Source organism: Mustela nigripes, chromosome 5, assembly GCF_022355385.1.
Source record: "Mustela nigripes isolate SB6536 chromosome 5, MUSNIG.SB6536, whole genome shotgun sequence".
Classification (NCBI taxonomy): domain Eukaryota; kingdom Metazoa; phylum Chordata; class Mammalia; order Carnivora; family Mustelidae; genus Mustela; species Mustela nigripes.
The window spans coordinates 133489615-133513158 of record NC_081561.1 but is presented as its reverse complement, the minus strand read 5'-3'; the positions used below and the strand labels follow the sequence as shown (position 1 = coordinate 133513158).

At 42.4% G+C, this 23544-nt stretch overlaps 1 protein-coding gene across 1 annotated transcript; it reads right to left on the bottom strand.

Moving 5' to 3' along the window:
• Nucleotides 1-13873: 13873 nt before the first annotated feature.
• CALHM6 (calcium homeostasis modulator family member 6) lies at nucleotides 13874-16624 on the bottom strand. The gene is made up of 2 exons (XM_059401250.1): nucleotides 15683-16624; nucleotides 13874-14369 (listed from the first exon to the last, which is right to left on the bottom strand). The coding sequence occupies exons 1-2, from the start codon at nucleotides 16214-16216 to the stop codon at nucleotides 13947-13949; spliced, it is 957 nt and encodes a 318-aa protein (XP_059257233.1). The 5' UTR covers nucleotides 16217-16624; the 3' UTR covers nucleotides 13874-13946.
• Nucleotides 16625-23544: the final 6920 nt, after the last annotated feature.

Below are 23544 nucleotides of genomic sequence, written 5' to 3'. Positions count from 1 at the left end.
CTGTTTCTTGGTGTAGTCCCTCTTCTGGAAGAGTGTATGCTCTAGCAGCTTCCTAATAAAAAGTGAATAGGAGATAAAGTTGTGAAAATATCATCCAACTTCCAGTTGTTTTTCAGAAGTTCAGTGTCACTTGATTTTCAATTCTTGGTCTGTAATTTCGCTCTGGGAAACTTTGGGGTCTTTTTATCCCCAATGTTCCAAAATTGCACCATGGTGCACCTCATTGTGGGTTTGTATCTTTCCACTTCTAGTTTCTTGATAGAATCTTCACGTAGAAATCCATTTCTTTCTGGGCATCTGGGTGGCTCAGTCAGCTAAGTGTCTGCCTTCAGCTCAGGTCAAGATCCTGGAGTTCCAGAATGGAACCCATGCTGGGCTCCCTGCTCAGCGGGGAGTCTGCTTCTCCTTCTGCCCTTCCCTGCTTGTGTTCTCTCTTGCATGCTCAGACTTGGTCCTAAATAAATAAAATCTTTAGGGGGAAAAAAAAAAAAGAAAGAAATCCATGTTCTTCCATCTGGGGAAACACTGAATTATTTCTTTGATGATTTCTTATTTTACTCTACTTCTTTCCTCTGTTTTCTCCTGGAATCTTAGTAGGATGATAGACCTTTGGACTAGTCTACTAATTTACTTTTCTCTCGTTCCCATCTGTTTATTGTAATCTTTGACTTCCTGGAAGATTTCCTACAAATACATCTTCCAATCTTTCTGAATTTTTAATTTCTGATATCATGCTAATCTCCAAGAACTCTTTTTTTCTCTAAATGCTTTTTAATACCATTCTATTCTCATTTCATACATGTAATGTCTCCTCATATCTCTAAAATCATTACGGTGGTTTTTTTCTTTTCTTAAAGATTTTATTTATTTATTTATTTGACAGAGATCACAAGTAGGCAGAGAGGCAGGCAGAGAGAGAGAAGGAAGCAGGCTTCCCGCCGAGCAGAGAGCTCGATGTGGGGCTCCATCCTAGGACCCTGAGATCATCGCCTGAGCTGAAGGCAGAGCCTTAACCCAGTAAGCCACCCAGGCGCCACCCCTCACTTTTTTTTTTTTTAGAGATTTTATTTATTTATTTATTTGACAGAGAGAGAGAGAGAGAGAGAGATCACAAGGAAGCAGAGAGGCAGGCAGAGAGAGAGGGGGAAACAGGCTCCCTAATGAGCAGAGACTGACGTGGGGCTCAATCCCGGGACCCTAAGATCATGACCTGAGCTGGAGGCAGAGGCTTAACCCACTGAGCCACCCAGGCGCCCCATTATGGTAGTTTTTTAAAAAGTTTTCTTAAAAGTGTATAATTTTGGGGCACCTGGGGGGCTCAGTCGGTTGCGTGTCCTACTCTTGGTTTTGGCTTAGGTCATGATATTGGGGTCATGGGATCAGCCCCACATCAGATTCTGAGCTCAGCACGGAGTCTCCTAGTGCCACCGCCCACCCACCTCTCTCCCCTCCCCCACCCCGCCCCCCCTGCCGCCCTGCTGGCTCGCGCCTGCGCATATACTCTCTCACTCTCTTTCTCTCTAAAATAAATAATTTTTTAAAAGTGTGTAATTTCTGCTCTCTCCAAGTAGACTTTTCTCTTTGTTTTGACTTCTGTCTTTCTTATTTCTTTCAAATCTCTGGAGATCCTTGGTTATCCACTCAAATTGGATAAAATATGAACTTTGATAGAGTTTGTAGATTATGGACTTCAACATAAGATAATAAGCTGGGGAATTTAAATGTGAATCTCAAAATGTGTTGTTTTATGGAAATCTCTTTTCTTGGGCAGCCAGATTTACTAGATCTGGCTCCTCTGATCTACTGTCCAGAGAATAAAGACCTGAATGCCAACATTCTGGGAGCCAGGTTGGGTAAGAAGGCTGGGAAAATAAAAATTTGGTATCTACATTTTAACTTAATTCCCATGTGTTCAATATAATGTCCCTGCCTTCAACTAGCCTAGCGTCCCTCAGTTCAGAAATCTTTTTGAAAAACCGTATCTAGAGCTTAAAATTCCCATCTTTTCCTAGGGTATAGAGAAGTGGTTGCCCAGCCACTTGGAATGGGGACAGAGATCTGAGATTGGCTGAAAGCTGGTTTTAGCCCCACCACCAGCCCCATTTCCAGGGGTGACAGATGCTGCTAATTCCTGGGCTTTTTAAAAGAGTCCCATGTACAAATCATTTCATTTCTTATCTCTCTCCACTTCTGGCTTGGGATTTAGATTTCTCAGTTCCATTAGGAAAATTACCATTTACCGTCTGCTTTCCAACTTAAAAAGTGTGTCCCTTTCTCTTCTCCTGTTCTCTACTTGCTTTCTGAGGCCAAAAAAAAAAAAAAAATCCTTTGCTTTGTTTCATTGTGGTTGAACATGTACTTTCAAACGAACAGCTTTAACCAGAGTACCTTTTTCAGTTGTCTTTCACTGCCAATAACCCTAACCCTAACATGAATTCTAATAGATGTGAATTATTCGATCTCCAGTTGAAGTGGGAACATAGAGGAACTGGAATGAAGTTTTGGATTTTAAGAAAATAAAAGACTTTTATAGAAAGTTTCATTATGCATCTGCACGGAGAGGTAGGCAGTTGTTAGCTGGGATAAATGTGCTTATGACCCTGCAAAACTGTGGAATTCTGTTGGTATGAACAGTGGCAAACAGATTTAACGTTAAAGAATATGGACTCATTTTTAGCTAGTCTTAGATTACATATGAATTGAATAGGAACAATCATCTCATCAGGAAATCTTCAGCAGAGCTGGGAGCTGAGAAAGAAGTTAGGATTGTTTTGATTTTTGAGAGGAAAAACATCTGTTTTTGATTTTATGTACTGCCCTCTCTCCAAGTGCTTTTGGGGATCTTTAAAGATGCTTAGACACATGATGATCTGGTCTCTGTGAAATAAAGTATGGTTTAATGAATCCGGAATGTATCCATCTACTTGCTTGGCCATCGAAATAAGTTGCCCCACAGCCTGACCATGTCTCAGACTCGAGTTTATTCAGTTTGCTATTTTTGGATAGGCTGTGATATTTAAGAATATTATGAAAGAAGCCAAACAACGGTTGATTTTCCATCTGCCTCTGATTATCTGAGCTAATGTTTCCCAAACAGTGTTCTGTGGAACATCAGAAACCAAAATTGCTGGTGAGTACATCATTAAAGAAAAAAACAAAACAAAACAGAAACCAACTTCTGTCTTTTAAATTTTATTCCTTTACTATGTTTATTAGACATATTTATATAATTGCTTTTCTTATTCTATAATCTGCCTTTAAGAAATGCAGTGTCCTACAGAAAAGATCAGCAAATGATATGCGATCGCCTCATCTGGGAACATATTTTCCAGTACAGCAATGATAATGTATTTATCAAAGTGCAGATTTACTATCTATGGATATGTATCTTGTATCTTAAAATTTCAAGAAGCATTTGTCATATTTAAAACTTTTTTCATTTTTTTAAAGATTTCATTTATTTGTTTGACAGATAGAACACAAGTAGGCAGAGAGGCAGGCAGAGAGAGGGGGGGGGGGAAGCAGGCTCCCTGCTGAGCAGAGAGCCTGATGTGGGGCTCAATCCCAGGACCCTGGAATCATGACCCGAGCCGAAGGCAGAGGCTTTAACCCTCTGAGCCATCCAGGTGCCCCTAAAAATTTTTCATCTTAATAAAATTTTTAAAAATATTTAAATCTTAATTGTTTTTATCAGTTTTGTTGCTGTTTGTGGGATTTGTAAGATGTTTTTTAAGTTCAGAAGGCAAAAAAATCCTGCTAGAAAGAGAAAACACAGTTACTGTAACACAGAGAGATACATGATGAATGCTACAGTGACTATGAGAGGTGCGGTCATAAGAGTTCAGAGAAAGAAGTTAGTGTGGACTGATGACATTGGGGAATGTTTTGAGTAGGAAGTTGATCTGAAAGAGGGCTTGAAAGACAGAAAGTACTGTTCGTGCTCTCACATGTCTCACTAGTATGCCAGGAATGCAAGGCTCTGACTGCTTTTTACCCAGGCCATTTCTCAGGGTGTGTTTGCAGCAAGCAATATTGAGAGATGAAATAATACCCTTCTTAGACAAGGAACATGCTTGATTACTACTTGCTCTAAAACGATGTTGCCCCAGCGCCCAGGTGGCTCAGTTGGTTAAGCATCCAACTCTTGATTTCAGCTCAGGTTGTGATCTCCAGGTCGTGGGATCAAGCCTCCCGATAGGCTCCACGCTCAGAGCGGAGTCTGCTGAAATTCTCTCTTTCCCTTTTCCTAAGGCCCTCCCCACTGCTCTCTTTCTCTCTCTAAAGTAAATAAATATTTTTTTTAAATGGTGGTGTCCCAAGTTCTGTGTTCTCTCAAATAATACAATCCATTTGGTGTGATGGAATTTAGAGGCAACTAGATCATAAGGACAGAGCCCTCATGAAAGGGGTTAGTGCCGTTATAAAAGAGACCCAGAGAACTCCCTTGCTCTTTCTACCTTGTGAGAAGACAGCTATCTATGAACCGAGAAAGGAACACCCACCAGACACTGAGCTTGATGGTGTCTTAATCTTGGACTTCTCAGCCTCCAGAACTGTCAGAGATGTTTCTGTTGGTCATAAGCCACCCAGGCTACACTACTTTGTCTCCAGTGACTGAGCTGTTAATCACAGTATTGTAAAGACTCCCACGTGTGGTAGGTATTCTCAATATATGTTTGGATGTTTCTCGAATGACTGAAAATGAATATACTAAGAAGTTAATGGTGAACATAAAGACATTGGCTGAGTGGAGCCCAAAACTTGACAAGGAGAATCGTTTAAAAATAACTCACAGAGTTTTATTTTTTAAATCTTTTTCCAAGGCTTTCAAAATCACACATATGTAATCATTTGGATTAGAAACAAAACCACACACACACACACACACACACAAGGATAAATAAAGGTCATACCATAAAATCTATTGCAAAAAAATCATTTCTGGAGTAAATAAATACAGTCTTTAAAATATGACAAATTCAAAACTTATTTAACCTAAATTGAAAATCAATGAAATCCAAAAATTATCACCACTATTGTGCTACTGGCTCTATTTTTATTTTTTTATTTCTTAATGTAAATTGAAGTTAATTTACATACAGTGTAGTATTGGTTCCAGGAGCAGAATTTAGTGATACATCACTTACATATAACACCCAATGCTCATCCCAACAACTGGCCTCTTTAATGTTCATCACCCATTTAGCCCTTCCCCCACCCACCTCCCCTCCAACAACTCTCAGTTTGTTCTCTATGTTTAACAGTCTCTCATGGCTTGTTTCCCTCTCTGTTTTCATCTTATTTTATTTTTCCTTCCCTTCCTCTTTATTTATCTGTTTTGTTTCTTAAATTCCACATATGAATGAAATCATATCATATTTGTCTTTCTCTGACTGATTTCACTTAGCATAAAACACTTTAGTTCCATTCACATCACTGCAAATGGCAAGATTTCATTCATTTTGATGGCTAAGTTATATATATATGTACATATGTATGTACATGTATGTACATATAACTTCTTTATATCTATATAAAGAAGATGTAGCCATATCCATTACATGTGTGTGTGTGTGTGTGTGTGTGTGTGTGTAAAGAAGATGTGGTATACCATATGCATTCATCTGTCTATGGACATCTGGACTCTTTCCATAATTTGGCTATTGCTGATAGTGTTGCTATAAACATCAAGGTGTGGCTGCCCCTTCATATCAGCATTTTTGTTTCCTTTGGATTAATACCTACTAGTGCAATTGCTGGGTCATAGGGTGGTTCTATTTTTAACTTCCTGAGGAACCTCCACACTGTTTTCCAGAGTGAGTACATAAGCTTGCATTCTCACCAACAGTATAAGAGGGTTCCCCATTCTCTGCATCCTCGCCAACACCTGTTGTTTCCTGAGTCAAGTTTTGCTACTCTGACTGGTGTGAGGTGGTATCTCATCACGGTTTTGACTTATACTCCCCTGATAATGAGTGATGTTGGGCATTTTTTCATGTGTCTGTTGGCCATTTGTATGTCTTCTTTGGAGAATTGTCTGCTTATGTCTTCTGCCCATTTTTTCACTGGATTATTCTTGGGGTGTTGATTTTGATGAGTTCTTTATAGATTCTGGATACTAGGCCTTTTTCAGGTATGTTGTTTGCAAATATCTTCTCCCATTCTGCAGGTTGCCTTTTAGTTCTATTGATTGTTTCCTTCAATGTGCAGAAGACTTTATCTTGTTTTTTTAATTTAAATTAGTCAACATAGAGTGTGCATCATTAGTTTCAGATGTAGAGTTCAGTAATTCATCAGGGGCATATAACACTAAGAGCTCATCACATCATGTGCCTTCCTTAATGCCTGTCAGAAACGGGCATTTCTTGATGATCCCCCAATGGTTCATTTTTGCTTTTGTTTCCCTTGCCTCCTGAGGTGTGTCTAGTAAGAATTTGCTGCAGTTGAAGTCAAAGAGGTTGCTGTCTATTTTCTCCTCTGGGATTTTAATGGTCTCCTGTCTCACATTTAGGTCTTTCATCCATTTTGAATTACTTTTGTGTATGGTATAAAAAAGTGGTGACCCACAGAGTTTTAAAAGCAATTTGTGGTTATGTAAGTTCTTTTGAATATACAAGCTCATTTATCTCCATTATCAATAATCTTACCAAACCAAGTTTTCTGAGGTTAATATTCTCCTAGCAAAAAGAAAAGAAAAAAGAGAAGAAAGAGAAAAAACTTTCAAAAATGTGCTTACGTCACCATAAAAGAACTCATGTACACACACATGCACACACACACACCCATGCACACATATATGTATACTTTTCATCTGACTTTAACTCCACAGTAACGTATTCCATTAGATCTTGGGCATCATTTCCCAAATACCAGGACTATGGCCATCTGTAGTCTAAAAGGGAGTATCACTTCCTCCTTTTTTTTTTTTTTTTTAGATTGATTTATTTATTTAAGTAAACATAAACATATAATATATTTTTAACCCCTGGGGTACAGGTCTGTGAATCACCAGCTTTACACACTTCACAGCACTCACCATAACACATACCCTCCCCAATGTCCATAACCCCACCCCCCTTCTCCCAACCCCCCTCCCCCAGCAACCCTCCGTTTGTTTTGTGAGATTAAGAGTCACTTATGGTTTGTCTCCCTCCCAATCCCATCTTGTTTCATTGATTCTTCTCCTACCCACTTAAGCCCCCATGTTGCATCTCCACTTCCTCATATCAGGGAGATCATATGATAGTTGTCTTTCTCTGCTTGACTTATTTTGCTAAGCATGATGACGCGGATGGAACTAGAGGGTATCACTTCCTCTTTTTTTAGTCGGCATGTTTTTGCCTTCGGTCGATTACCCCATGTATCCAATGGTCTAACTCAGTTATCAGTTGATTTAGGCTTTATAGGGAACGTGTGAGGTGGCTATTCAGTTCATTCAGAATGAAAAACAAAGCCCTCACACTGGGGGCGCCTGGGTGGCTCAGTGGGTTAGGCCGCTGCCTTCGGCTCAGGTCATGATCTGAGGGTCCTGGGATCGAGTCCCGCATCGGGCTCTCTGCTCAGCAGGGAGCCTGCTTCCTTCTCTCTCTCTCTCTCTGCCTGCCTCTCAGTGTACTTGTAATTTCTCTCTGTCAAATAAATAAATAAAATCTTTAAAAAAAAAAAAAAAAGTCCTCACACTGGCCCAAAGTGACCTTTATGTGACCTGCCACCACCCCCTCAACTCTCTGACCTCATGGTCTTCTTCTGTCCCCTAGCTCAATACTTAGGCCGACTAACTCCTTAAACTCCTCCTCCAAGGCTCGGCTCAAAAGTGACTACTCAGTGAGGACAGCAGCTCTCAGAACTCCAGTGTTTCTAATGGCTCTTAGAGTATTCTTTCTCTGTGTTTTTTTTTTCCCCCTACAGTCTTCTTTCTCTTTGGTACATTCAATTATTTGCTTATTTGTTATCCTTACTATTTGCTACCTCTCTCTTCCCTTAGAATGTAAGCTTCACAAAGTCAGGGTCTTTGCTCTTGGTCCGCTGATGTATTCCAAGTGTCAAGAACATGCCCAGAACAAAGCAAGCACTCAATAAATATTTGGTAGTCTACGTGTATAAATAACAATGATATCACATAAATAAATGGGAAAAAGACAATCCAAAAAGGAAAAAAAAATGTGCAAAAGCCCTAAATAGGCATTTTGTGTAAGAGGGTATCCAAATGATTGGGAGATCTAGGAAAAGATACCAAAAAGCTTTAATGGTTAGGAAGATGCAGAGGCGAGAAACAGTGGGAACTCTCTTAATAGTGTAGATTGGTACACCTTAGGGCAAACATTTGATATTATCTAGCAAACTGAAGTATGTCTACACAAACTGAAGCGACACTTGCACACGTATACTAGAGTTCAAAGCTTCACCCCAATATTGCTTGTAAGATCCAGAAACTGAGAACAAATCGAATGTCCATCAGTGGTTAATTGGACAACTGGATTGGGGTATATTCATGTAGTAGAATACTATCCAACAATCAAAGTAAATAAGTTGTTCTAAATGGACTATGGGTGAATCCATCAAATAAAAGCGAAAAAGGTGACAAAAATTCTCAGGGAAATGATTAGAGAATGTTTTCATTCATATAAAGTTCAAAAACAGATACATTAATTTAGGAATGAACACATAGATGGTAAAACTATAAATAAAAGTAAGTAAATGATTGCCATCCCCACCACCACCACACACATACCACTTTTAGGCAGGGAGAGTTAAGACTGTAGAGTGACACTTGGAGCAGGTGTTTTCTGGGGTGCTGGAGGTGTACCCTTTCTTTCCGCTCTGCAGTGGTTAGATAGATGTTTCCTGTGCAATTATCCTGTGAAATGTACACAAATGTTTCATCTACTCTTCTCTATGTTGGATATCCACAATTTTTTAAATGACAATAAATTGCCAAATCTTAGAGAAATTTCTTTCATTTGGAACTTTTAATGTTTTCTTCCTTGTGGCAAAGGATCTTGACAGACCGTATCCCTTTTTTGACTCGGTTCTCTTGCCTTAGATAAGAATGTCATATAATCAATTCCACTGTCTTTACATTGCAATTCACAAGAGAGATTTCGTAAGGAGGCAATGAAGAGGAAGAGACAGAAGACGGTCAACTCAAGGCTGAGCTTTCAGGGCAGACCCAGTGTCTGACACATGCAGCCACTCTGTGGGAGTCTGCCCCGATGAAACAGGCAGGGGCAGCTGAGGCTGGCGCTGACTCAGGGAGCATTTCTCCATCTTTTGTTTCGGGAAGAGTTTTTTACAATAGACACCTGGTAGATAAGGTGTTGTGAAACTTGGGGGTTTCGAGATGTCTTCCAGCCAGAGACGTTTGTGTAGGGGGCTAAGTCTATCTGCTGATGCTCCCTCAGGACTTACTTCTTTAGTCAGTTTGTAGAGCACTGATGTATCTACATGGCTTTGAACAGAGCAAAGAGACCATGCCTCATCTTATGATGCTCTGTAAATTGTATCATCTTGCCGAATCCAGCACAGCACGGAATCATCCATGCTGTGACTGAATTTTTTCTGAAGTTGAGTCTTCAGGGCAGCAGGAAACCAAGGTGATTCTAAAGAATCATTTGGCAAGCCAGCAAATAAATGCAGTTGGCCCTGGAGCAGTATAGATGGGAACAGCACAAGTCCACTTATATGTGGAATTTTTTTGATACAGAACAATACTGTAAATATACTTTTTCTTCCTTACAACTTTCAAAACATTTTCTTTTCTCTAGATTATTTTATTGTAAGAATACAGTAAATAATACATAGAACATATAAAATACATAGTTACGTGATCATTAATGCTTCTAGTCAACAATAGGTGAGTAGTAAAGTTTGGGGGGAGTCAAAAGTTATACATGGACTTTTGACTGTGTGGGCATCAGTTCTAAGCCCCAGTTGTTCAAGGATCAACTGTATGCACCACCTGTAGAAATGCTTGTGGGCCCGTGATGAGTCCATATGGGAACAGGCTCCCAGGAGTAGTGTGTCCTACCAAACAGTGGTGACCATGTTCCCACCATGAATTAACTGCTATGTCCTGATATCACTGTTTATTCAAAGTGGTCTCAGCTATCTACAGTTGCCAGGATCCTGAATGGGATGAAAAATATTAAGGGTCACTAAGGACATCTGCATCTTTCTGCACATGAGAGCATGTGGGTTAAAAAAGGAAAAACCTGGCCCAGGAATAAAAACACCAAGTGACCACTTTGAACCATGTGATCCAGAGAGGCTCAGTTCCCTAGTTATAGTTCTGCCTTCCACTGACGGTATGACCTTGGACTAGTACTACAACCACTCCAACCTTCAATTCTTCCACTTGGAAGTGTCAGTCATGTGTTTCACGGGTATCCCACAAACTTGTGAAAATGAAATGAAGAGAGACATACTAAACTTCCTTTTGACTGCAGGACTTACATATTTGTAAGCCTTTAATCTTTTAATCTTTTTTGGATCTTAATCTTTTAATCTTTTAATTTAATCTTTTTATATCTTAATCTTTTTAACCTTTTCTAATTATACAGTTAACATTTATCATTCACTACCAAAAAAAAAAAAAATGAGGTTTAAAGAAAAAAATCTTCTGCCTCATTAGTAGTCTTTTTTTTTTTAAGATTTTTATTTATTTATTTGATAGACAGAGAGAGATCACAAGTAGGCAGAGAGGCAGGCAGAGAGAGAGGGGGAAGCAGGCTCCCCGCTGAGCAGAGAGCCCGATGTGGGGCTCGATCCCAGGACCCTGAGATCATGACCTGAGCTGAAGGCAGAGGCTTAAACCACTGAGCCACCCAGGCGCCCTGCCTCATTAGTAGTCTTGAGAACTGACCAAAGTTGACAAATTTATATATACTTTATATATCTACTTTATTTGAATGTGTGTGTATGCGTATTTTTTAACAAAAAAGGGATCATATCCTACTAATCAGTACAATACCATGCAGCAACTTTTAATGAGAGGAACTGTTCCATACGGACATAGAACAAGGATACTTTATGTGACAAAGTTGCAGAATCATTTAGAATACAACAATATTTGTGTAGACACAGAGTTCATAGCTTCCTCTGGTAAAAATATGTTGCAAATGAGTGAAGTATTTTTTACTTCACACAGCTCTCTACCATTATCATTTCTTCTCTTAACCATATATACTTTAACAATAATTAATAATTAATAAATAATTAATAATGTGCAAGATAAAGTGCTGCATAAGTCAGCCAAAAGGAGACTATGCCATTGAAGTTGAAAGGAAAATAGCAGACCAGGGGCGGGGGGAACACTGAGAGAGAAGATTATACCAAAGAAATGGGAAAATGAAATAAAAGAAGCAAAGTAAAAGTAAGCATGTTACAATTTTCAAAACTACTCATTGGGGAATAGAAAGAAACTGATCATGCAGTTTCCGCCATCAACTTTCTTGTAATACATGGTACAGCAAGAAGATACTCAGTTCTGCTGACTAGTTCTTTTTAATGACCCTGTGCAACAAAGGCAAGTAGAGGCCAACACAGATCTGCTGAGAGTAAGAAGGCCTAAGTAGGGCCGGTGCTCAACTCTTTCCCAATTTTCACGTCTTTTTTTTTTTTTTTCTTTTTAAGATTTTATTTATTTGACAGAGAGACACAGCGAGAAAGGAAAGAAGCAGGGGGAGTGGGAGAGGGAGAAGCAGACTCTCCACTGAGCAGAGAGCCTGATGTGGGGCTTGATCCCAGGACCCTAGGATCATGATCTGAGCTGAAGGCAGCTGCTTAACGACTGAGCCACCCAGGTGCCCTCATGCCTTATAAAATATACAAAACAGCCATAAATTTGGGGGATGTGCATAAATGACAATCTATTGTCCCCTGGTATTTTCAAGCAACAGAATTTTATCTATAGACGCCCTTGCTTTCAATAAATCTTTGTATCCTCTCCAACAATAAAGCCTGTATGTCTATGTTCAAAATCTACTTTGAACCTCTCTACGTCTGTTTTCATCACCAGCAACCCAGTTCAAGTTCACTCCCACCTCTTTTCACGGCAGTGGTGCTCTGACCAGTCTCTCCATTTCCATGTTGGCTCTTCCTATCCCCCACCATAACTTTCCCACAAGAATATCAGAACAATCTTCCTAAAATGCTCATGGCATGAAAACTAAACTCCTTTGCACGACTTCAAGGAGCTACATGACCTGTCCCTTGCTTTGCCTCTTCCAGTCACCTTTAAGGCTTCCAGCTGCGCTAAGATTTTTCTCACCTCTGTCCTTGCCATGCTATTCTACAAACAGAAATGCTCTGCTGTTTTTCCGGTTTCAGTTTCTCACAGATTTCTTCAGTCTCCTCCCGTCCTCTAAATCTGGTCATAACCTGTATTTCTACATTTATTTGTATGGTAAATGTTTTATCGGGCTTCTGTACTATGTCAAAGAGGCGTCATGACTCTACAGGGGTTCATAACACTATCCTCTCTACTCTTGTGTATATTTGAAATTTTCCATTATAAAATCCTTTAAGAATACATGAAACAAGATGGCCTCGGGAGGGAGACAAACCATAAAAGACTCTTAATGTCACAAAACAAACTGAAGGTGGGGGGGAGGGGTGGGGGAGGGAGAGGGTGGTGGGGTTATGGACATTGGGGAGGGTATGTGCTATGGTGAGTGCTGTGAAGTGTGTAAACCTGGCGATTCACAGACCTGTACCCCTGGGGATAAAAATATATGTTTACAAAAAATAAAAAAGTAAAAAAAAAAAGTAAAAAAAAAAAGAAGTTGGAATTGGAAAAAAAAAACACACTGGATTTCACAGACACAATTTCACACACACACAAAAGGCAAAATAGCTCATTAATAATTCTCAAGATTGATGATATGTTGAAATGATAGTATTTTGGCTATCTTGGGTTAAATCAATAAATCACTAAATTAAATAAATAAATAAATAAATAAATAAATGAAATCCTTTAAAATTTTCCCTTGGATCCTGCAAGTGAAAACCAACAGTTTTGCTTGCAATTATCCTAGTTTTCCATGTTTTGTATTTTTTTAATTTTATTTTCCTTTTCATGATGATTTTTTGGGTTTTTGTTTAGTAACCACCACAAAATGCCAGTATTTTTTTTAAGAGAATTTATTTATTTGTTTGACAGAGAGAGATCACAGGTAGACAGAGAGGCAGGCAGAGAGAGAGGAAAGGAAGCAGGCTCCCCACTGAGCAGAGAGCCCGATGCGGGGCTCGATCCCAGGACTCTGGGATCACGACCCGAGCCGAAGGCAGAGGCTTTAACCCACTGAACCACTCAGGCACCCCAAATGCCAGTATTTTAATGTTCTAAACAAGGTGTAATCTACAAGACAGTGAATTTGAGGGGCGCCTGGGTGGCTCAGTGGGTTAAGCCACTGCTTTCGGCCCAGGTCATGATCTCAGGGTCCTGGGGTCGAGCCCCGAGTCGGGCTCTCTGCTCAGTGGGGAGCCTGCTTCCTCCCTCTCTCTCTGCCTGCCTCTGCCTACTTGTGATCTCTGTCAAATAAATAAATAAAATATTTTTTTAAAAATCATTAAAAAAAAAAAGACAGTGAATTTGAAGTTAACATCAGATAACCTAAAAGAAAGGTCAGAAGTTCGTTTGTTCTTTCAGTTTCTGCTACTGAAGTCTTTTATTTGACTTCATTATTATTCAGTGAAAGGGACCCTAGACCAGGGATATAAAATTTCTGACCTAGCTCCAGTCTGTCATTTTGAGTGAGTCACCAGACTTTGCTTCCTTTTTTATAATTAATATAAGAAATAGGTAAAGTACTAATTTTTCATTTGATTTAAAATTGTTTCCACAATTTGAAAAATCTAAAAAAGAGCAGTCATACACGATACCAAAGCTTTTTATTTTTTAATGAAGTGAAAACTCAAAAGAACTTTCCCTATATTCATTCATAGGGTCATAACTCGGCAGCAGTGTTCATACCGGGTGTATCTACAAAGCCAAGAATGGGAATCACTACATCTCCTTCGTTAGATCTGATACTCTGACTCTTCTCTTTTCTGTTGACATATTTGTGCAACATGCTGTAGTACTGGTCCTTTGGATTGAAAGTATACAGTGAGGAAATTTGCTGCCAGTCTTTGACACTGGGGGTGTTGTACTGCTTTGGATGCGTGCATTCAAAGAAACATTTAATATTCTCTTTGGCCAGTTCTGTTGCATGCTCTGTGGCCTGACTTTTAAGGATCTGCTGCTCCTGTTCCAAATAGATTTTCCAGAATTTCAGCTGCAGGAAACTAACTGGAGATAGACATCGGGAGACAGATGTAAAGATCAGAAGGAAGATGATGACAACTGCTATCAGGATCCAGCCCAGAACCTGAGGGAAAAAAAAAACACAGAAAAAAACCAGCAATTTAGCCACATTTATCATATATATATATATATATATATATTCCTTTTTAAAAAGATTTTATTTATTTATTTGAGAGAGAGTGTGTGTGTGCACGCACACGCGCGCGCGAGAGAGAGCAAGCACGCTCAGGAGCAGGGGGTAGGGCCAGAGGGAGAAGGAGAGGGGGAAGCAGACTCCTGGCTGAGAAGGGAGCCCACCCAGGGCTCCATCCCGGGACCCTGGGATCATGACAGGAGCCAAAGGCAGACGCTTCACCGACTGAGTCACCCAGGCGCCCCCAAATTTTAAAATTCCTACCTAGAGTTTGAACTACTCACAGTGATTATGATGATCAAGCAACAGTTTTAGGTCTTAGTCTCTCTCTCTTTTTTAAAAATCTATTTATGAGAGAGAGAGACAGATTCTCTGTGGAGCCGAAGTCTGAGGTGGGGCTCAATCCCTAGACCCTAGGATCCTGACCCGAGCAGAGGGCAAAAGATTAACCCACTGAGCCACTCAGGCGCCCCAGGTCTTGGTCTCTTAAGAAGTGGCAATAACTCCCAAAACCCTCGGTAGAACTGCTTGACAAATCATTTTCCAAGTCAGGTCCAAGGCCCAGAGAATTCACTATGCGAGAATTCAAAACGTGGAATTTTGACAAATCCAAAGAAACAAGCATTCCTGTTCAAGAACCTCTTAGCTTGGGGCGCCTCAGTGGGTTAAGCCTCTGCCTTCGGCTCAGGTCATGATCTCGGGGTCCAGGGATTGAGCCCCGCATCGGGAGCTCAGCGAGAAGCCAGCTTCCTCCTCTCTCTCTCTGCCTGCCTCTCTGCCTGCTTGTGATCTCTCTGTCAAATAAATAAATAAAATCCTTTTAAAAGAAGAGAGAAGAAGGGAGGAGCAGGAGGAAGGAGGAGGAAGGAAGAAGAAGAAGAAGAACCACCTCTGAGCTTTACATGCCCAGAAGCACCGTGGGGTGGTGGCTTTAGAGCCAGGTCAACCCATTTTATTGTAACAATTCGGCCTCCTTCTGGCTGGACGAACAACGCGACCTGCGCAGGCGCATCAAGAAGATAAGGTAGGACTGGAGGTCAAGGGCCCGGCGCAGGTGCCTGCCATTGTCCGTGCGCCTTCCGTCCTTCTCACTCGCGCCACGGAAACAGTCGCCCTTCTCTTCTGTCCTCCGGGGCCCGGGGTCTGGAGCCAGCCGCCCCCCCCACCCCACCCCGCAACCCCGCTCGCCCCTCACCCCGGCCCTCTCCCATCCTCCCGACCGTGGCCCGCGGCCGGCGCCTGACCTGCGACTGGGCCTTGAGCTCCTTCAGCAGGTCCTGCACGTCGGCCGCCTGCGCGGGGCTGCAGGGCGCCAGCGGCAGCCGGGCCTCGCAGCTGGGGTCGCGGCCGCGGCACAGGCGCCGCGCCAGGGGGCCGCTCCCGGAGGCGGCGCACTCGTAGAAGGCGCCCCCGAGCAGCGCCACCGACACCCAGGTGAGCGGCGCGACGGCGGCGGTGGCGCTGAGCTGCGCGAACACCAGGACGGCCCGCCGCGCCGCGCCGCAGCCCCCCCGAGCGGGCGCCGCGCGCGCGCAGCAGCCGGTCAGCAGGCGCCAGGTGCGCGCGTTGAGCACGTAGCCCAGCAGGAAGAGGGCGAGCGCGGGCACCAGCAGGAAGACCAGGCCGTAGGGCAGGTTCCAGGTGGCGCTGCAGGGACACTGGAATACCGCGGTGGAGAACACGCGCTCGCCGCCCGCCGTCAGGAGGGTCACCAGGCCGTAGCCCAGCGTGCTGTGATGCTTGAGGTGCAGGTCCAGCACCGCCCGGAACTTATCCATGGGCCGCCTGCCCCCCGCGGGCGCCGTGCACAGGCCTCTCAGCGTCTGCCTCTTCGGGGCCCCGCTCCTGCAAACGGTTTGGGTGGGCTGAGGTCGAGGGCTTTCCACTCTGCTCGGCAGCAGCTTCCGGACTGGGGAGAAGGGCTTCTTGGGCCTCTGTGAGCTTTCGCTTTCTTATTTCAAGCCGGCCAAGTCTGGCTGATACACCCTTGACCTCTCAGGATCCCTGGTTTGGCTGATTCCATGGTTACCTTTGTTTCTACCCAACGGACAAGAAACCAGGGGACTTTCCTTACCCTTCCTGATTCGATGCAGCTACCCAAAGAAAAGAGAACAAAATTCTACTTGCATAAACGCAGAATGCCAGATTGTCCCCCATTACAGCCCCCTTCCTTCTAAGCCGGCTCTCAGACCCAAACCATTACAAAAAAAAAACTAGTCAGTTACAGGAAACATTACTCAAGGACAAACTTCTGGTTCCTCTTTCATAAGCTAAATCACAACAAAGCCTAGCTCAAGTTCTAGTACTTCCATGATCTTCTGGCCCCTCCTGTTCCGCTCCTGGACAGAATCACTGGCCTCATTCACATCTTGACTATTGTCACCTCTGATCTCCCACAGGGCATTAGACTAAACCTATTGGACTGAGTTCTGCCTTTTTATAACCCCCAGGTACGTCCTAACACTGTTAGTACCTGGAGGGCAGAGCTACATCCCACTACCCCTGCCTGGCCCCAAACCACCATTCTGTAGCATTTTGAGGAAAAGCGATTCTCTCTGTGTGAGTCCAAACTGTCATGCAGCACAGTTAGGCCCCCTTCTCTGAGATGAAACGGGATCCTGCCTGTAAACTTGCAGCAAAGCTCCGTATTTGAGGCACGTCATTTCTGCTTTATTCCTACATCTCAAAAAAATATATATTTTTTTTTCTTCTCTTGTCCCTCAGTTGACCCTGCCCCTCTTACTGCTAGAAGATTCTTTACTCCTGCCACATTCTCCCAAAGATGTTGCCTCCCCGCTCCACACTTTCGGCATACCACCATGAACGAATCCCACCCTATCCACAATCTTTATGCAAATGGCCTTATCCACATCTCCCTCATCTGTAACCTAACTAAAATGTGCCCTTCCGCCCTCTTCAGTCCTCTTCAGTAACACATTTCGCAAAACAAGAGGGAGGGTTGGCTGGCCTCCTCCCATTACAATGTGCAAACCCAGGCTTTTCTGTTATCTTCTAATAGTTCATTCTCCACCGAGGCTCAAGCTATTCCCCACAACCTCCTGCCTCACCTCACTCCTGCCATCTGTGCCCGCTCCTTTCATTCATTAAGACTTCTGCGTCTGGTGACAGCTTACCTCTTCCCCCTGGCTCCTCTTATTTCATCAAGGATTTGGTTTCAAATATTTTTAGTTCCAGAAACTTCCATCTTGTCAGTCTTCTATCCTAGCTAGAGTAACCCATTTGTTAACAGTTAACTAGTTCATTTGTTTATTCAGTCATTCATTTAAATGTTTAATAAGCCCCCAGAATAAGATAGGAACATATGAAAGTGCCTGCTAGTATTGGGTGCAATAAGGAACAAGACAAACAGACACCTTCCTTTCATTGAGCTTGTATTAGTGAGGATAGATAATGAGGAGGAAAGTCCTCAAGGTTATGAAAATAATTCAAATGGAATCACGTGGTAGAGAGTGTCCTGAGAAAGCCTTTGTAAGGAGAGGACGTTTAAGGACAAATGTGATTGAGGAAGGCTGGGGGCTCCAAGGGAACTTAGCAGTCTCTGGTTGGAAAACACGCCAGAGTGAAGGAACATTAAAGGTGAGGTCATGAGGTCGAGCTGCAGGGGGAAGGTCAGGTTTAGGGGCCTCTGTAGACCAGAGTATGGGGTTTGCAACCCTGCCCATGAAACTCATTACAGACTGAGCCGCCTCCTGCCCTATTATCCTATCAGCTTGTGTCTCCAAACACTACCTCCTGAGGTCGCCACCACTGTGCTCCCCCGATCGTGGATCTCCCAGATACCAATGATTACTCTGTACTTATTACAGGTTACCGTAATTGTGAGAGTCTGGGCTCTGCCTGCCGGCCTGAATGTTCTCCCAGTACCAGCCGATGAGTCTAGTCCCTGACCTCTACCCCTGCCCTCACTGAAGCAGTGGGCGGTTCTAGTTTGGAGTCTACTGGACATTGCTCAGCCCCTTATACCCAGCTCTGTCCGGAGAAGACATTGCTGAGCTCAGTACTTAGTGGAAACAGTAAAATACTAATGGTGTGGAGGGATTTAAGGATTTTTTCTTGAGGAGAGACTAAATAATACTTGAAAGACCTTCACACTTTTGAGAATCTGTAACTTAACGCCAATTTACTTTAGCTTTTAAAAAATGAGTGTGAGATTCTCATGGTAGGCACACTGGAACACCAGTAGTTATGGGTTTGGTTTGGTATGATTTGAACTGTAGGACTCTGTTTCTCAGCACTGTCATTATCACTGTCAGGAATGGGTTTCAGAAACCTCAAAAAAGTCACGGAAAAGAAACTCTTGAAGGAATTTCACTCTGTGAATCTAAAAGTTTCTTGTAGTCATCTTCAAGTGAGCTAGATCTCAAATGTTATTCTCTGTAGTCTTCACAAAAACTCGGACTAATGGTGTGACCCTGCTTGGAATATGACTTCTTGATTCTAGCGAAGTGTCAATCCCAGTCCCAAGGCCCACCTGTAAGAATCAAATCAAATCAAATCAAAACTCATCTGTATTTTAAGTATCTACCATGTGCAAGACCCAAATTTAGATGTCAAAAAATAACAAGTAAATTTAGATCTGACACTCTTAATCTTAGGGAATAGTTTATTGTGCGTTATTGTTTATGAATACATTGTTTATGCTATGTATTTGAAAATTCGAGCCTGTTATTTTAAGATTCTTGAATGCTTATAAAAGTCCTTCCAGTGCAAGTATAAAGCAAGAAGGGAGAAAGAGGGGCGCCTGGGTGGCTCAGTGGGTTAAGCCACTGCCTTCGGCTTGGGTCATGATCTCGGGGTCCTGGGATCGAGTCCCGCGTCGGGCTCTCTGCTCAGCGGGGAGCCTGCTTCCTCTCTCTCTCTCTCTGCCTGCCTCTCCATCTACTTGTGATTTCTCTCTGTCAAATAAATAAATAAAAATCTTTAAAAAAAAAAAAAAAAAAAAAGAAGGGAGAAAGAGTAGACCTTTTCCCTGACACAGGAATGTCGTTTGTTAAATGGCAATCCCATGACATTTCAAGTAACCTTTTTACAGATTATTTTCCCCTTTTCTTAGCATGAATTGTCTAAACCTATCATAAATTCTTAAATATTCATAGATTCACACACTTAAAACGTATTTTCTTACAGAAGATGATTATTTTAACCCTGAGAACCTAGATGTGGTCAGTCTTTGCTGTCATCACTGTTGTCATCGTCATCATCATCTGACACCGTAACCATATAAAGGTTCTAGTTTTCCTTCCAAGGTTCTTTTTTTCTTTTTCTTTTTCTTTTTTTTTTTCGAAAGAGTGCAAGCAGAGGGTGTGGGGGGCAGAGGGAGAGAGAGAGAGAATCTTAAGCCGACTCGGTGCTGAGCATGGAGCCCAACACGGGGCTCAATCCCACAACCCTGTGATCATGATGCAAGCCGAAATCAAGAGTCGATGCTCAACCAACTGAGCCACCCAGGTGCGCATCCTTCCATGGCCCTTAAAACCCATGTCTAGCTTCCTTTCCAACCAGGGCCCAGCAGGATGGCTCCCACCAAGAAGGGTGATAAGAAGAGGAAGGATCGTTCGTTCTGCCATCAGTGAGGTGGTGACTAGAGAATACACCATCCACAGTCACAAGTGCATCATGAGTGGGTTTCAAGAAATGTGCCCCTTGGGCACTCAAAGAGACCCAGAAATTTGCCATGAAGGACATGGGAACTCCAGATGTGCACATTGACACCAGGCTCAACAAAGTTGTCTGGACCAAAGGAATAAGGAATGTTCCATACTGTACATCCATGTACAGTTGTCCAGAAAACATAATGAGGAGGAAGATTTGACAAACAAGCTCTGTCCATTGGTTACCTATGGTACCTGTCACCACTTCTAAAATCTACAGTTAATATTGGATGAGAACTAATCGCTGATTGCCAAATAAAGGGATAAAACAAGAAAAAAAATGTCTATTAGGAATTTTGGTAAATTACATTACATTTTTCCATTGACTCAATTGTTTCACAGGTGATTTTAAGTATACTAGAGCTTCACTGTCAATGGCCACTTACTTATACTTTGATTCATCACAAGTCCAATTCCCCTCCTGTCAAATTTGGTTTACTAGTTTGCGAATTGTGACCAAAGATTTGGATTTCCAAAGATAACAGTAATAAGTAACAAATAAGATTAAAGTTTAAGAATAAAGAAAAAAGTAAATCGGGGCTCCTGGGTGGCTCAGTGGATTAACCCTCTGCCTTCAGCTCAGGTCATGATCTCAGGGTCCTGGGATCAAGCCCCACATCGGGCTCTCTGCTCAGCAGGGAGCCTGCTTTCCTCTCTCTCTCTCTCTCTCTCTGCCTCTCTCTCTCTGTCTACTTGTGACCTCTGTCTAATAAATAAATTTAAAAATCTTTAAAAAAAAGAATAAAGAAAAAAGTAATTTTTTTAAAGGTTTTATTTATTTATTTGACAGAGAGAAATCACAAGTAGATGGAGAGGCAGGTAGAGAGAGAGAGAGAGGGAAGCAGGCTCCCTGCTGAGCAGAGAGCCCAATGTGGGACCAGATCCCAGGACCCTGAGATCATGACCTGAGCCGAAGGCAGCAGCTTAACCCACTGAGCCACCCAGGTGCCCCAAGAAAAAAGTAATTTAATAGGAGAAAATTTGGATTTCTTCAAATTATAAATGACATTATTGGAAAATATCAAAAATTTACATTAACTCAATGGAGAACATAAAATGTTGTGGAAGATCTTCCCTAAAAGAATGTATCACATGAGAGATGCCTGGCTGGCTCAGCTGGTAGAGCATGCAACTCTTGATCTCAGGGTTCTGAGCTCAAGCCCCATAGTGAGTAAGCAGATTACTTAAAAATAAATAAGTGAAACAAAATGAAAAAAAAATATGTCACATGAAATACGCTGCATATTTAAAACAGTCACATCTATGCAATGGAATACAAAGTAGGTGCATATGATTGAGGTAGATCAGTGTGTGCTGGTATGGGTGTAAAGACAAGAGTTAACATGTTAATTGGAAGAGGTGAACAGAAAGACTGCATGCCATACATTTGTTTAAGAACTCTGAGAAACAAACTGAGGGGGGGGGTAGGGAGCTGGGTGAACCTGGTGGTGGGTATTATGGAGGGCACGTATTGCATGGAGCACTGGGTGTGGAGCATAAACAATGAATGCTGGAAGAGTGAAAAGAAATAAAAGAAAAGGGGGGGGGGGGGAGAAAATGTATTTATGTCCCTTGCAGATTTGTATAATATTCTGCAAGATTAAAAAATACTGTCAAATTTTTACCTCTTGCGTGTAAAGAAGAGGGTTGTGAATGAATGCAGGGAGAGAGACTTGTAGTACATCTTTCTTAGTGATTGTCCTTTTTTAAAATGTGCATATGTTCCTTCTACAATTAAAAACACATGAAATGTTTTGATCTAATGAAGAATCTCTGAGGAGGAAGTCCGGGAAGAGGCAATTTCCTGGGCTCTTCCTTGTCCTTCCTTCTCTGCACCCAGAGCTGGTATAAAGGGTTGCTCCCTGAACCTGGAATGCTAACAATTCACCCCTTCTTGCCAAAAGTAACAAATTCTAGTGATAAAGTGTGTTTGAAGAATACAGAAGATAAAGAAACTGAGAGTTTGAGAACCGGAAGACGGCAAAAAGCAGTAGGAAGAGAAGAGAAGATCAAACAAAAAGGTGGGACTGGGTGGCATTTATCCAAGTCCTGAGGGAAGCAAGATGGAAGACCCACTGTCTCCTTCAGAGACGGCTTCACCTGTGCTCTGTAGGGTCTTCTACGTACCCATTATTGGCACAGATACAAGGCAGAGAGGAAAGGCAGGTGGAGAAGAATGGAGGTGGGTGAGCAGTTAGATTGTGGAGCTTTAAAGTGCTATTATTTTCTTCCCATAGGAGGAGGGAGTTGGGTAGATATTAAAAGCACTTTGGAGATCATTACAGAATTGAAGTGGCTTCTCATGCATACATACTGACACATAATCTTCAGGGCAACCAGAAAACCAGGCCAGAGGGACACGGCTGTCTTCCAGTTGGTCTTCTTAGGAATCCCATACTCTCCTAGCTCCAGCTAGGAAGGCTTAATATTCTCCTTTTAAGAAGTAACTCTCTCCCCTTTAGGGATTGCTTTTTGATGATGAACATATAGATCATCATCTCTGCGTCTACATTCCTCTCCTAGGCAACCTTTGCATCTTGGCAAGGTTTGGATAATTCTGTAACACCCTGTCTTTAGGGCATTTTCAGTTCCTTCTTCCTGTTCACTACAGACAGTGCTGTGGTCAGACTATGTCCCCCGTCCTCCAAATTCATATGTTGGAGCTCTGACCACCCCCCCCCAAAGTGATGGTATTAGTAAATGAGACTGTTTTGAGGGGCTTATGTCTTGAAGGTGGAGTCCTCATAAGTAGGATTAGTGCTCTTATAAAAGAGGCCCCCAGTGAGATCCCTCACTCCTCTGGGGGAGAGGGTATCCTCTCAGTAGCCATTAAATGCTTCAGCACAGTCTGGTGGTCCACCTTACTGCAAGGGGACAAGATTATATAATCTTCCCATTTGCCAGAAGGAAAGGAATGAACATTAGTTCTACTACTGTAGGCCACTCTTTTTTGTTTCACTCTTCTTCCCACTCCACGTCACTAGCCTTCTTTCCAAAAGAAACAAACCAGAAGTCCAAACATGGAACTCACAGTCCTGACTCTGGGTAGTGCGTGGCAGTCTCTACATCAGGTTTCATGTGGCCCATCTTGAGCTACAGAACCATGAACTAACAGTAATAGATTAATCTGTCCCCCACAGGCAATGTACAGTGGAGGAACAGGGCCAGAACAACCACACAGAACACTCTATTCTGAGAGGGAGAAATGGAAGCCAGCAGGGGACACTGACTGATGTGTTATGTTTCTGAAGTTATTCCTGGGCAAAAACACCAGAAGGGCCTCTTTCCTAGGCAAGGGGGGGTGAAAAACATCTGTTGAATCTCTTGACTCCCCCCTCTGGAGGGTTTTCTTCTTTTGTCACCATTGGCCGTGTAGTCAGTGGGTATATGCCCTTAGTTCATGTGCTACTTGTACAATGTTGGGAGACTACAAG